Source organism: Heteronotia binoei, chromosome 7 (genome assembly GCF_032191835.1).
Source record: "Heteronotia binoei isolate CCM8104 ecotype False Entrance Well chromosome 7, APGP_CSIRO_Hbin_v1, whole genome shotgun sequence".
Lineage (NCBI taxonomy): Eukaryota > Metazoa > Chordata > Lepidosauria > Squamata > Gekkonidae > Heteronotia > Heteronotia binoei.
The window spans coordinates 133,993,683-134,007,948 of NC_083229.1; the positions used below are offsets into that span (position 1 = coordinate 133,993,683).

General features: G+C 45.5%; 1 protein-coding gene across 1 annotated transcript; it reads left to right on the top strand.

The window, feature by feature from the left end:
- The first annotated feature begins 5,093 nt into the window (after positions 1-5,093).
- MARCHF11 (membrane associated ring-CH-type finger 11) lies at positions 5,094-13,148 on the top strand. Its single transcript, XM_060244378.1, has 4 exons — positions 5,094-5,201; positions 9,623-9,778; positions 11,218-11,410; positions 12,643-13,148. Exons 1-4 carry the CDS (start codon positions 5,094-5,096, stop codon positions 12,963-12,965), a joined length of 780 nt encoding a protein of 259 aa, XP_060100361.1. The 3' UTR covers positions 12,966-13,148.
- The last annotated feature ends 1,118 nt before the right edge of the window (positions 13,149-14,266 follow it).

Consider the following 14,266-nt stretch of genomic DNA (forward strand, 5'->3'; position numbering starts at 1 on the left):
GTCTGACACAGTGATATATTACTATTTGTTGCAGAATTTCTTTATAGTTATCAATTTCTGTATTTAGGGATTGCTTTTCATCATGTTTGCTGCTTTCCCATTTCATTTCATTTCATTTCATTTCATTTCATTTCATTTCATTTCATTTCATTTCATTTCATTATTTCATTTCATTTCTTTATGATTAGGCTACAAGCAATGAAATGTAGAAGGGGGGAAGGGAAGGGCTGCTATCAGACACCTCCAAAGCTGTCTAGGAGAAGAAAGCAGAAGACACCTGTGTCCAGATCTCCTGTGAGCTCCTAAATGGCTAAACCAAGAGACCTTCTCCTTTAAGCTTGGGCCCTGGTGCCCTCTGGGGAGAGGGGCTACCTGGGGAGAAGAGCAAGAGACCTGGGCATTTGAAGAAGTGAGCCCTGCTTCAGGAAAGCTCCTCAAGAACAAGTCATGTCAAACTAACCTGATCTCTTTTTTTGAGAAAGTGAGTACCTTGCTGGATCAGGGGAATGCTGTAGACATAGATTTCAGTAAGGCTTTTGTTAAGGTTCCACATACTATCCTTGTTGATAAGATGATAAAATGTGGTCTGGATCCTGTTACCATTAGGTGGATCTATAACTGGCAGACAGATCACACCCAAAGAGTGCTTGTGAATGGTTCCTCACCCTCTTGGAGAGGAGTGACAAGTGGAGTGCCTCAGGGATCTGTCCTGGGGTCTGTTTTGTTCAACATCTTTATAAATGATTTGGATGAAGGAAAGAGGGAATGCTTATTAAATTTGCCGATTATACTAAATTGGGAGGGGTTGCAAATACAGTAGAAGACAGAAACAGGATACAGGATGATCTTGACAGGCTGGAAAACTGAGCTGAATCCAATAAAATGAATATTAACGGGAATAAATGTAAAGTTATGCATTTGCATAGGAAAAATCCAATGCATGGTTATAGGATGGGGGAGACTTGTCTTAGCAGTAGTATGTGCAAAAAGGATCTAGGGGTCTTAGTGGAGCATACGCTGAACAGGAATCAACAGTGTGATGCGATGGCTAAAAAGGCAAATGCTGTTTTCGGCTGTATTATAGAATCATAGAGTTGGAAGGGACCTCTAGGGTCATCTAGTCCAACCCCCTGCACAATGCAGAAAACTCACAAACATCTCCCCCTAAATTCACAGGATCTTTATTACTGTCAGATGGCCATTTAGCCTCTGTTTAAAAACCTCCAAGGAAGGAGAGCCCACCACCTCCCGAGGAAGCCTGTTCCACTGAGGAATCACTCTAATAGTCAGGAAGTTCTTCCTAATGTTGAGCAGAAACTCTTTTGATTTAATTTCAACCCATTGGTTCTGGTCCTACCTTCCAGGGCCACAGAAAACAATCCCACACCATCCTCTCTAGGACAGCCCTTCAAGTACTTGAAGATGGTGATCTCAGTCACCTCCTCTCCAGGCTAAACATCCCCAGCTCCTTCAACCTTTCCTCATAGAACTTGGTCTCCAGACCTCACACCATCCTCTGGACCCGTTCCAGCTTGTCTATATCCTTCTTAAAATGTTTTGCCCAAAACTGAACACAATACTCCAGGTGAGGTCTTACCAGAGCAGAATAAAGTGATACCATCACATCACGTGATCTGGACACTATATTTCTGCTGATACAGCCCAAAATTGCATTTGCCTTTTTAGCCACCACATTATACTGTTGACTCATGTTCAGTGTATGCTCCACTAAGACCCCTAGATCCTTTTTTCACATACTACTGCTAAGACGTCTCCCCCAACCTATAACCATGCATTGGATTTTTCCTACCTAAATGCAGAACTTTACATTTATCCCTGTTAAAATTTATTTTATTGATTTTAGCCCAGTTTTCTAGCCTGTCAAGGTCATCCTGTTTCTGTCTTCATCTGTGTTTGCAAGCCCTCCCAATTCAGTATCATCTGCAAATTTAATAAGCATTCCCTCTATTCCCTCATCCAAATCAGTGATAAAGATGTTGAACAAAACAGGTCCCAGGATAGATCCTTGAGGCACTTCGCTTGTCACTTCTCTCCAAGAGGATGAGGAACCATTCACAAGCACTCTTTGGGTGTAATCTGTCAACCAGTTACAGATCTACCTAACAGTAACAGGATCCAAACCACATTTTACCAACTTGTCAACAAGGATAGTATGTGGAACCTTATCAAAAGCCTTACTGAAATCAAGATAAACGATGTCTAGAGCATTCCCCTGATCCAGCAAGGAAGTCACTTTCTCAAAAAAAGAGATCAGGTTATTCTGACATGACTTGTTCTTGAGAAACCCATGCTGGCTCTTAGTAATCACAGCCATCCTTTCTAAATGTTCCAGGACGGACTGTTTGATGATTTGTTCTAAAACTTTTCCAGGTATAGACGTCAAGCTGACAGGTAGGTAGTTATCCAGATCGTCTTTTTTCCCCTTCTTGAAGATGGGAACAACATTCACCCACCTCCAATCTTCCGGCACCTCTCCTGTTCTCCAAGAATTCTCAAAAATAATAGCCAGAGGCTCAGAAATTACATCCGCAAGCTCTTTTAGAACCCTTGGATGCAATTCATCTGGCCCTGAGGACTTAGTTTCATACCCTCCTTATATGTTCTGTTTTTGCTATGCTGAGCACCGTTTCCCTCAGAAGAGAAGACTGAGGAAAAGTAGGAATTGAGAAGTTCCACCTTCTCTTCATTACCTGTTACAATTTCACTTTCTTGCCCTCGCAATGGGCCTACTATGTCTTTGCTCTTTTTCTTACTTACTCTGAACATAAAAAAGAACCCTTTTTTGTTGTTTTTAGCATCTTTGTCCAGCCTAAGCTCATACTGAGCTTTAGCTTTCCTAACTTTTTCTCTACAAGCATTGGTGATTTGTTTATATTCCTCCTTGGTTATAAGGCCCTCTTTCCAGTTCCTAAAGGAGTCTTTTTTTATTTCTCAAGTCTTTAGAGAGCTGTTTATGGAGCCACTTCGGCTTCTTTAGGCCTTTTCCATTTTTTCTTCTCATAGGAATTGTCTGTGATTGCGCTTTCAGTACTTCGCTTTTAAGAAACTCCCACCCCTCCTGAACCCCCTTCCTCCTAAGTATTTCTGACCATGGGATTTTACCCAGCATAGTATAATGTACCAGTCCTGGAGACGTAGGTCAGGCAACATGCTTTATTGTAGGTACATCACACACTAGAGAGAGAACACGTGGGCCGGGTCCCGCTTATATACATCACCTGGAACAGCCCCCCAGACTGGCCAGTCCAATCCTGGCCAGTTAAACTTCCCGCCACTGATGGTGATAGGCGGGTGCTTTGCGCACTGCGCGGAGTTGCCTGGGGGCTTCCCCAGTCGTCTCCCCTGCCTGGCCGCGCGGGCTAAGACTAACGCTATTGTGTACTAACGGAATGGTTGTCATCGTGCTAACGCAATACACTACACATAGTTCTAAGTTTATCAAAGTTTGCCTTTCTGAAGTCCAACCTATAAGTCTGATAACATATAGCTTTTCCCTTCCCTAAGACTGTAAATTCCAAAATCACATGGTCACTACTGCCCAGGGTGCCCACTGTTTCCACTTCTTCAATCAATTCTTCCTTGTTGGTGAGAATCAAATCCAAGATAGCAGATCCCCTTGTTTCCTTCTTCACTTTCTGGAAAAGGAAATTGTCAGCAAGACAAGTCAGGAATCTGACTTTTCATTTTTAGCAGAGTTGGACTTCCAACAGATGTCCGGGTAATTGAAATCTCCCATGATCACTGTATCCTTTCTCTTGGAGAACTTTGCAATCTGCTGTAGAAGTATCTCCTCCAAGTCCTCTGACTAACTTGGTGGTCTATAGCAGACCTCCACAATAATATCACTGTTATTTCTTACTCCTTTTATTTTTACCAAGAGACTCAACTGAGCTGCCATGCTCCAATTCACATATTTCCTCAAAAGTATATACCTCCTTCACATATACTGCTACACTTCTGCCCTTTCTCATTTGCCTGTCCCTTTTAAATAAGTTGTACCCCTGAATCCTAATATTCAAGTTGTGTCATCCCACCAATAGAAGTATAGTGTCCAGATCATGTGAAGTGATGGTATCGCTTTACTCTGCTCTGGTAAGACCTCACCTGGAGTATTGTGTTCAGTTTTGGGCACTTTTAAGGATATAAACAAGCTGGAATGGGTCCAAAGGAAGGCAATGAAGATGGTGAGGGGTCCGGAGACCAAGTCCTATGAGGAAAGGTTGAAGGAGCTGGGCATGTTTAGCCTGGAGAGGAGATGGCTAAGAGGTAATAGGATCACCATCTTCAAGTACTTGAAGGGCTGTCATCTGGAGGATGGTGTGGAATTGTTTTCTGTGGCCCCAAAAGGTTGGATCAGAACCAATGCGTTGATCTTAAATCAGAAGAGTTTCTGGCTCAACATTAGGAAGAACCTCCTGACCATTAGAGCAGTTCCTCAGTGGAACAGGCTTCCTTGGGAGGTGGTGGGCTCTCCTTCCTTGGAGGTTTTTCAACAGAGGCTGGATGGCCATCTAACAGCAATGCGGATCCGGTGAATTTAGGGGGAGGCGTTTGTGAGTTTCCTGCATTGTGCAGGGGGCTGGACTAGATGACCCTGGAGGTCCCTTTCAACTCTATGATTCTATGAGTCCCCAGCTGACCCCCTGCTGGGGGGTGAGTCTCTGTGCTGCTGCTCTAGGCAGGGCTGCCCACCTTGGCCCTGGGGGAGGAGCAGCTGATCTGACACCCCCCTTCCTCCTCTTCTCTCCTGACCTTCAGGACAGCCCTGCAAGGTGGGCGGGCCAGGGGGAGAACTGGAGCCTGGGCTCCAAGCAGAAGAGCATCCCTGGGGAGGGGGGAGGGGGGGGGAGGGAAGCCCCCGCCCAGCCCCCTCTTGAACCACAGAGAGACCCCCCCGCCTTAGCTCCTGCCTGCCTCGCTGAGCGGCCCGCGGGGGGCCCTGGCTGGAGCGTCCCCCTCCCCCCTCCCCCCGCGCCCGGCGCGCCCGGCAACCGTCGCCAACCGGCCCTGCGCCCCCGCCCCCTCCTGCACCGCGGCCGAGCCCCCTCCCTGCCTGCCTGCCCGGGAGCCGCATGAGCGGAGGCGGGGAGCCGCCAGCGGGCGGGGGGGCGGCGGCGGAGAGCGGCTCGGAGGGCGGCGGAGGCCCCACCTGCAAGATCTGCCTCCAGGACGCCGAGCAGGTGAGCCCCGCCCCGCCCAGGAGAGCCCAGCACCCCGGACAGCGCCCGCCCCGCGCCCCCCCCCCCGCGCCCACCCGCTCCCCTGCAGGGCCAGCACCAGGGCAGAGAGGCAGAGGTCTTCATAAGAGCATCAGCAGATCGAGCAGACCATCTAGTCCAGCATCCCGTTTCACACAGTGACCTCAAACAGTTCCTCTGAGGGGTAACAGTCGGGCATAGAGGCCTTCCCCTGAGTAAGTCTTCAGGTCCAAAAGGTTCAGTGGACAGTCGGAAACTATTTGTGATTGGTCAGTTTCAGATCCAAAAGTGCAGGAGGCAGAGGACCAGGCCACCAATGAGTAGATGTCAGGGGAGATGAAAAGCAAAGTTCCCAACTCCCAATGAGTTTGCTGTGCTTAAAACTGCAGTTTTGGACCACTCCTCACTTGCGCCTCTGAAGAGATGGGCTCCACGTCCCTCAGGCCGCTTCAGGCCACAATGCACTTCTCATCTTTAATGGACCACAGACCTTTGCTGTGGTGGTGCTGAGGACTGAAACAAAGTAAAATGCACGATTAAATTATTTTTAAAATTGTTATACCCACATATCTGTAAGGAGACACAGAAAGCTTTAGCTCTGGTGATTCTGAAGGCATCCACAAGGCCATCATGGTCAGGCCCTCCGGATGAGTCAGCAGATCATGGGGAGGAAAACTCCTCAGGGATCAGCCCCATCCCCTTCCCAAGCTGGACTCCCTGTGTTGTGTGTTTTGTGTGTGTGTGCCAGTGTCATTAGAGCTACACAGAAGGGTGGGACTGCCATCCAACCATGGCTTCTTCACCTTTAAGGAAGCCAGTCCTACAACCTCCCCTGTTGAGTGGCTGAGCTCCTGTCACAATCAGGAGGGTTTAACAATGTATGTATGTATAAATGCAACCATCTCCCTCTCATAAAGTCTTCATCATCTTTGCAGTTGTCTGCTCCTTTCAGGTTTGTCTGCATCCTAGTTAAGCTGTGGAGGTGCCCAATGTTCTTACTAATCCCCTCCCCACCAGTGGAGCAGATCCCATCCTAAGCAGAATAGAACTGCTGGAGTCGACATGGGCAGTCCGGTGCTCTCACGCACAGCTTAGAGGGAACTCTGGTGATGTCCAGAACTTGACATAGTGCTCCCAGTGAGGGACGCAACACTGTGTACAGTAGTATGATGACTTTCCTATAATCAATTATATTTACGTATTTAAGACATTTTTCTCTTCTTTCCACCTGACTTGAGCCCCCAAATATTGCCGTATTTTGTCATAACACTCACTGTTGACTGGAAGTAAGTCCCACTGAGTCAACTTGAGTGGGATCCTTAGTCAGTCTGCTTGGGATTGTTCTGTGGATTGTCTTCACAGTTCAGTTTATCCACAGGGATCCTGAACTAGTCAGGTAACCCACATCAAACGCAGTTAGATTTGCAAGTCCATTTCTGTGTGCAGCCTTTCTCATTCATTGTTACTGGTTTTCATTTTATCTGCTCTCTTATAAGTTATTGAGATCATTCTAGAGTGCCTCACTTATCTGAAAGGATTTTAAGTTCATCTCGCTTGGTATTATTTACAACATGCTATATCTACTAACCCTTTCACCCGGGTCCTTGACAAAGAGGCAGATGGCTGCTGCAAGCCAAAGCAGGCCCTACTGAATGGCCTTTACAAGCCCTTTATGTCGCTCTTCAACTAGCTATATTCCCTTCCTAAAGGATTTTTTAAACTACAGTTTCTCAACATTTTAGTACAAGTGATGGGCTAGGTGAGATGAACAACTGGTCTGTAGACATTGTGCCAAATGCATCCCTTTCTGAGAAAAAGGTGACCTGAGCTGGCATAACGTTTCTTTAGTCAAGTCATGACTCGGCTGATATTAAATGCTCACTTCTCCTCCAAGCAAAAACCAAGCCTGCGGTGGATGCATCTAGCTGAGTTTTATGGGAGAGACGTTCCTGGGGCTGCGCTTTGGGTGGCTTGTGCCAGAAGGGCTTTGCTATTCCCCATGACATTTTTTCAAGATAAGAAAGTCAGGTTCAAGGGTCAATAATTATTTTCCCCCACCCCAGTCCATTTTCGCCTGTTCCAGTTCTCGCTGAATGCTGCTGTGAGCTGCCTGAGAAGCCAGGCGATCCCAGCCATTTCCCCTTCCGAAAGAAGAGCCTCACAGGCAGTTCAGACTGGCACTGAAGTGGGTGGGAAAATGCCCCTCCCCCCCAAGGAGTTGATATTTGCCGTGCTGGGGAAAAGATGCAGACCACACAGAGAATGCCTTAAAGGGTTTTCGGGTCAGGGAAATGGGGAAAAGGGGATCCCCTCCCCTCCCCTTGCCCCCATGCTGGGGTGCCCTCCTGCAGTTGCTGTTCCCAAAGAAGAATGCAGAAGGAGTGCCGGATACAACCTGCCAAGAGCATCCTGACTAGTTTGATCTGAAGACTGTGTCCCTCTTGCAAGCAGCTTTGTGGATTAATCACGCTCAGATTACCGGAAGGGTGACAGGCCTCGTTCGGACTGCTGCTTGTCCAGACAGGCTAATAGGATTGGTGCCTCCATCCTCTTCTGAACCTTTGCAGAAGCAAGGCTTCAGCCCCGCCTGCGTTTCCTGACTGGGAGCTGCTGGGGAACCCATCCTGGGACTCATATAGCAGCTATGGGGAAAGGGATGTTAAAAGTCCACAGGGGCCTGGTTTGGCAAAATCTGTAAGCTCTCATTGGCCCTGAGTTGTTGCACTTGTTAATGTACAACTTGGAGAACAGCAACTGAAGGGTGATTGACATAGGTTTACAATATTATGCCTGGGGCAGAGAAGGGAGAGTAAGAGCCCCGTGATGCAGAGTGGGAAAGCTGCAGTCCTGCAGTTGGAGCCCTCTGCTCACGACCTGAGTTCAATCCTGAAGGACCGTCTCTCCCCACATGTTCCCCAGAGAGCACTGAGGTCAGGAACACAAAATCTCCTCACTATCCCCGGGCCAAAAGAAGCCCGTTTGAAAGCCACCAGAGAAAGGGCTTTCTCCGTTATGGCCCCCGTATGGTGGAATCAGCTGCCGGAAGAGGTGAGGGCCCTGCGGGACTTGGCGCAGTTCCGCAGGGCCTGTAAGACGACCCTCTTCCGGCTAGCCTATACTTAGCTAGGACGACAACTCGATGTAACTGGCCAGCCATCTATTTACAGGAAATTGAAATATTCTGTTTTTAAGGTTTTAACTGTTTAAATATTTAATTGTTTTATACTTGAAATTGTTTAAATTTTATGTTTGATTAATTGTTGGAAGCCGCCCTGAGCCATTCATGGGAAGGGCGGGATATAAATCCCGAATAAATAAATAAATAAATAAAAAATAAAAAATCCCAGCGAAAGCTGGTTCAGGTAGCCGGCTCCAGGTTGACTCAGCCTTCCATCCTTCCGAGGTCGGTCAAATGAGTAGCCAGCTTGCTGGGGGGGGGGGAGTGTAGGTGACTGGGGAAGGCAATGGCAAACCACCCCGTAAAAAGTCTGCCATGAAAACATTGTAAAAGCAATGTCACCCCAGAGTCAGAAATTACTGGTGCTTGCACAGGGGACTACCTTTACCTTTTTTAGAGAAGGTAGAGAGAGAAATACTTTTCTCCATTTCTCACAATACAAGAACGCATGGGCACTCCATTAAATTAATAAGTAGTAGGCTTAAAACAGGTAAGAGGAAGTATTTCTTCACTCAAAGAGTCAAAGGAAGTGGTGGCAGCTGCAAGCACAGACAGCTTCAAGAGAGGATTGGTAAACACACGGAGTGGAAGTCTATCAGTGACTCTCAGCCACAAGGCATCAAGGGAACATTCTGTCTGGGGAACTGATGCTCTTATCTTTTTGGTGCTTGAGAGGCAAAAATTGGAGGGCTTCTGGAATTGTGACCCGCTGGTGGACCTCCTGATGGCACCTGGGTTTTGGCCACTGTGTGACAGAGTGTTGGATGAATGAGCCCTTGGTCTGATCCAACATGGCTTCTCTTACATTCTTACAACGGGTATTTTTTGTGCACTCTTATTATATGGAATTAATAGATCTCTTGGATTAATTCAGTCTTTCTTTAAAATGATTGATTTGCACAATAACAGTATAAAACTCCTTAAACATGGTCACTTGGATGCCATGCATTTTAATGAGGCTGGAGCTGTAGAGAAACATTCCGTATAAAATGGAAACAATATAAAGGGTACTGCTCTTAGGCAAAACAGATCATTTACATAAGGAAACATGTATGTGCGTGTGATCCTATTCTGAAAATAAATATTTGGGGGATTACCCAAGAAAAAAATAGATTTAAAAAAACACATACAGAAAAGAGACCTTGAGACAACCACTGGAGATTGTTTAGTGCTGTATTTTTGAACAATTGGGCATAAACCCACTTGACAATTTACCTTTTTCTAGGGGGAATTGTTGAATCCCTGTCGCTGTGATGGCTCCGTGCGCTACACACATCAGCTTTGCCTGTTGAAATGGATCAGTGAAAGAGGGTCCTGGACCTGTGAACTCTGCTGTTACAGATACCAGGTCACAGCCATTAAAATGAAAAAGCCATGCCAGGTAATTTTAAAAACTGTTTTAGTAGCCACATGTATTATGTTTAGATTCTGGTACCTGAATCATTCTATAGACAGACATGAACATGTGAAGTTGCCTCACACTAAGCCAGACCCCTGATCCATCAAAATCAGCCTTGTCTACTCAGACTGGCAGTGACTCTTTCTCCAGGGTCTCTGAGAGCTGATCCTTTCAACTGGAAGGGCCGCTGGGGATAGAACTTGGGACTTCCCCATGCCAAGCAGAGCCACAGCCCCTTCTTTACAATTTAGTCATCATTGGCCTGGGCTGACTTGGAAGAACAGCAGGTTATACAAATATTTTAAATAATTAAAATGAAATAAATAAAAATGGAGTGTGCTTCTCTGCTCTCCATTGCAAAGAATTCCAAGTAGATGACCAAAGAGGAAGACGGTCGCAGCCTTGAGCCAAGCCGGATCTTCTTAACTTCACTGCACTGCAAAGTGGCTTAAGAGCTGTTTGTTCTGCCCAATAGCAACGGACCATTCTAGAAGCTCAATTGGGTTTAGCAGTGCTTCAGTCAGTGCCAAACTCCCATCACCTGCAGCCCTTTTGTTTCTGTTAAGAAGGAACTGATGTAGAGAATAGCCATGGTTATCTGTAGCAGCAGAAAAGAGCCAGAGTCCAGCAGCATCTGAGAGACACACCAAATTTGTGGCAGGGGCGGAGCTTCCCTGAGTCATGGCTCGCTTCCTGTAGAGAAAGTTACCTTTGGAAAATAACTGGAAGGCCAATTTTGCTCAAGGATACTGCATGCTTTGGAAAAAAAATGGTTAGAATATATTAAAAGTCAGATACAAGTAGTGACTCTTCATTCAGAGAGCCATTGCCAGGAATGATGCAATTTGCATCAGTGATTACAGTTATAGGAAACAAAAGTGGGGGCAAATCCATGTCTTCACTCCCTGTCAGTTCTTTCCCAGAGAGTTCGGTACCCAGAAGCACAAGACACGACATCCCAGGGGCCTCATACCTTCAAGGCTGCCAGCTGTATTCCCAGGCAAGAATGCTCCCATTGCTATGGTAGCAAGATAAGCAATATGATGGTAACAGCAAAAAGGCAGAAAGTAAAAAGCATCCATCACCCCCCACCTCTTGCACACTCTTAGGCCTAGAATACATGGTTCACAGGTCAGCAGCAAAGAAACAAAACTTAACATAGTCCACAAGAAAGGAAACGTGGCAGGTTCGACTTGACACCAATGAGGAAGGCTCCCTGTTGCTCTGCTCCTGTGTGGCTCTGCAAACGGGTGTTTCAGCTTCCTCCGGTTGTCATGAAGAAGGAAAGGGCCCTGTGGCCCGCCCTGCCCTCCACCTGCTGCTCAGACACGAAGAGAGAGGCATTCTCTGTTTTCACGAGGAGTCCACCTTTCCTTGCAATGCTTCTGTAAACATCTCATCGGGCTTTTTCTTCATTTCAGTGGCAAAGCATTACCGTCTCCCTGGTTGAGAAAGTGCAGATGATTGCTGTCATTTTAGGAACCCTGTTCTTAGTAGCCAGTGTGACATGGCTGCTGTGGTCTGCCTTCAGCCCTTATGCTGTATGGCAAAGGAAAGACATCCTTTTCCAGATCTGCTATGGAATGTATGGGTTTATGGATCTAGTGTGTATAGGTAAGCACCTCAACTACTCACTTTTGTCCTCAAGGTGGCAAGAGATAGCTTGTTTTATGACCTTCACATTTGCATATCCAGCTTTTGGAAGGGTCCGTTAATTCTTTTTCAACCTACACTTCTTTCAAGTGCATTTCTTCAGGAGCCAGCAGAAACCCGGACCACTCCAAATGAGGCTTTGTAAACTAAGATCAGATAGTTTTGCATACAACAAAGACAAAAAGGTAGCCTGGCAGACATGACCTAATCCACAACCTGGAGAAAGGAAGACAGGAAATAGAAATGGAGGATTCCTGGCTAACCCCCCCCCCCCCATGACCCACTAATTTGGGTAAGTCCCCAATATCAGCATAATCTTGAAACAGCAGCTGGAATTCATATCTGCTGTGCCAGTCTGAGTGTTTTTTCTCATGTACATGACTGAAACAGGCCACACCTGCATAGCCCAGTGTAGCCTGATCTCATCAGATCTCAGACGCTACGCAGGGTCAGCCTATCCTGTTCTTCAACAGCTCTGCTCCTACAAGATGGTGAGCAGCACTTAGCCCTGAATTTTGCTCCCGATAGAAATAGGTTACACAAGAGGGGAGATGGGGGGATACAGAAAGTTTATCTTTGTGCAAGCAGCTGTTCTCATCTGTTTCTCCAACTTCCTCTAGGGCAAGAGCGCTAGCCCAAGCAGTTTTTTTGCCCTGGATGCAACCTATGGGCTTAGTAAAAACTACAGGTTATATGTGTAGTTTGTGCAGTCAGCTGTGTTGGTCTGAAGCAGCAGAACAAAGTTCCGGTCCAGTCAGGCAACTTTAAGACCAACCATGTTTTATTCAAGGTAGAAGCTTGGGGGGGGGGGGGGGGTGCCCAGGAAAGCTCATGCCTTGAACAAAACGTTTTTGGTTTTAAAGGTGCCTGACTGGACTTGAACTTTGCTCAGTTTCTAGAGGAATATTAATGCAATGGTCTTAGTGTACATGAATCTGACACACATTTAATGCACTGGTCATTTAAGTAAAAATGTTATCTTTCCCCTCCTCTTGCTCATTAACAGTGCAGCCCATATCCCATCTAGAACACATTCCCTGGTTGTAATTCCATTTAATCTAGTGGGTAATATCAGTAATCTGAAACCGAATAACTTCTTTTAACTCTGCTGTGGCTCAGACAGTTACATCTTAATAGCATTTGCTTGCAAATAGCAGTCTTTGAGGCTGAGTAATCATTTCCTTTAATTTCAGGCCTGATTGTACGTGAAGGTGCCTCAGTATGCAGAGTCTTTAAGCGCTGGAGAGCTGTCAATCTACATTGGGATGTGCTGAATTATGACAAAGCGACTGACCTCGAAGAGAGCAACCCAGGAGAGTCCTCTGCAGCGAGGACTTTGTGGTTACCACTAAATGCATTTCGAAACAGGAGTCTGGTCCATCCAACACAGTTAACCTCCCCACGATTTCAGTGCAGCTACGTCTTGCTACATCTCTTCAGTCGAATGAGACCTCAGGAAGATTCTGTGGAAGATGACAGCTCGGGAGAAATTGTCATGAGAGTGACTTCTGTGTAACCATTCTGGTTGCGGTGCTCTGCACACAAAGTGTTTTCAGAACTCCCTTACAAGTATTCTAGAATGTAGTTAAATGGAAAGGTGAAACCATAGCACATAAAAGTGTATAAACTTTTTAAATTTTGTTTTTATAAGATCAGTTAAATTGCAAATACATTTTCCTGGAAAAGGTCTCTTTCTTTTTATACCATGATTCCTCACTTTTTATCTATTTGTACTTGGCATTTATAAAAACATAATTTAACAATAGCTTTAATAATGTGGAAACCAATATTTTAAACTACAGCTATTTTTGATATATTTAAGTGTATTTTCAAAGTTTGATATCATCCATTATTTTCTAGACATGGCAAATGAGATTCATTAGGTGGCTTGCATCTAGCATGCTAAACAACTTTCTCAACTTCCATTTGGGTCTAGGTATAGCCTTCAGTTTTGGCTGGAAATGATTTGCAGTGTAGTCCAAAGAAGAGTTACTCCCTTCTAAATCCACTGGTCTCAGAAGGGTATAATTCTGCTTAGGATGTCACTGTAAAATATTATAAAATAAAATTAATAATATAGGTATAATAGGACAAAGTCTTTTTTTTTTTTTGCCAGATCAGTGTGCAGGAAAGGGGAAATTAGCCTTTAAATATAAACTTTAGGAGAGGGGAGAAAATCAGCCTCAGCCTTCATGGTAAGAAGGGGAGGTGGATTTCTTGAACTGCATTCAGGGTGTACACAAGGATTTCACCAGATGGTTTGTTTCTCCCTTTAATGATAATTAAATCCCATCACACTGAACAATGTGTTTCCTATTTTCATACTAATCCTCTCCTTCTCTGTCTCATTTCCTGCTGTTTTACTCATTCAAGATATTTTAGTGATGCAGATCCAAGCCAAGAAGAAGACCCCCAAAGTCTATCCATCTCTGTACTGAAGGCTTCTTTTCTTTGATCACAAGGTGCTTGAACAAAGATGTTCCCATATGGCAGCATGGCTTGGTTAGGTTGAATGAGCAGAATTAAATGGTGCACATGCTGCTTTTGCCTGCCCGGGCCTGTTTATTTATTTATTTACATTAGACTTTCATACCGCCCTCTCCCCAAGCGGACTCAGGGCAGTTTACAACAGTCGTTTACATGATTTAAAACAAGTCAATAAAATCTATAAAACATTAATACAATTAAAATTTAAAAACTGTTCTACGGTGCTGTACCATTACTATGTTGGCGGTTCTGCTTTTCAGACAGTTGGTCACCGGGAACTCTAGCTGATGTCAGGTGGCAGCTCTCTCTCAGCTTAAGCATCGAAGGCCT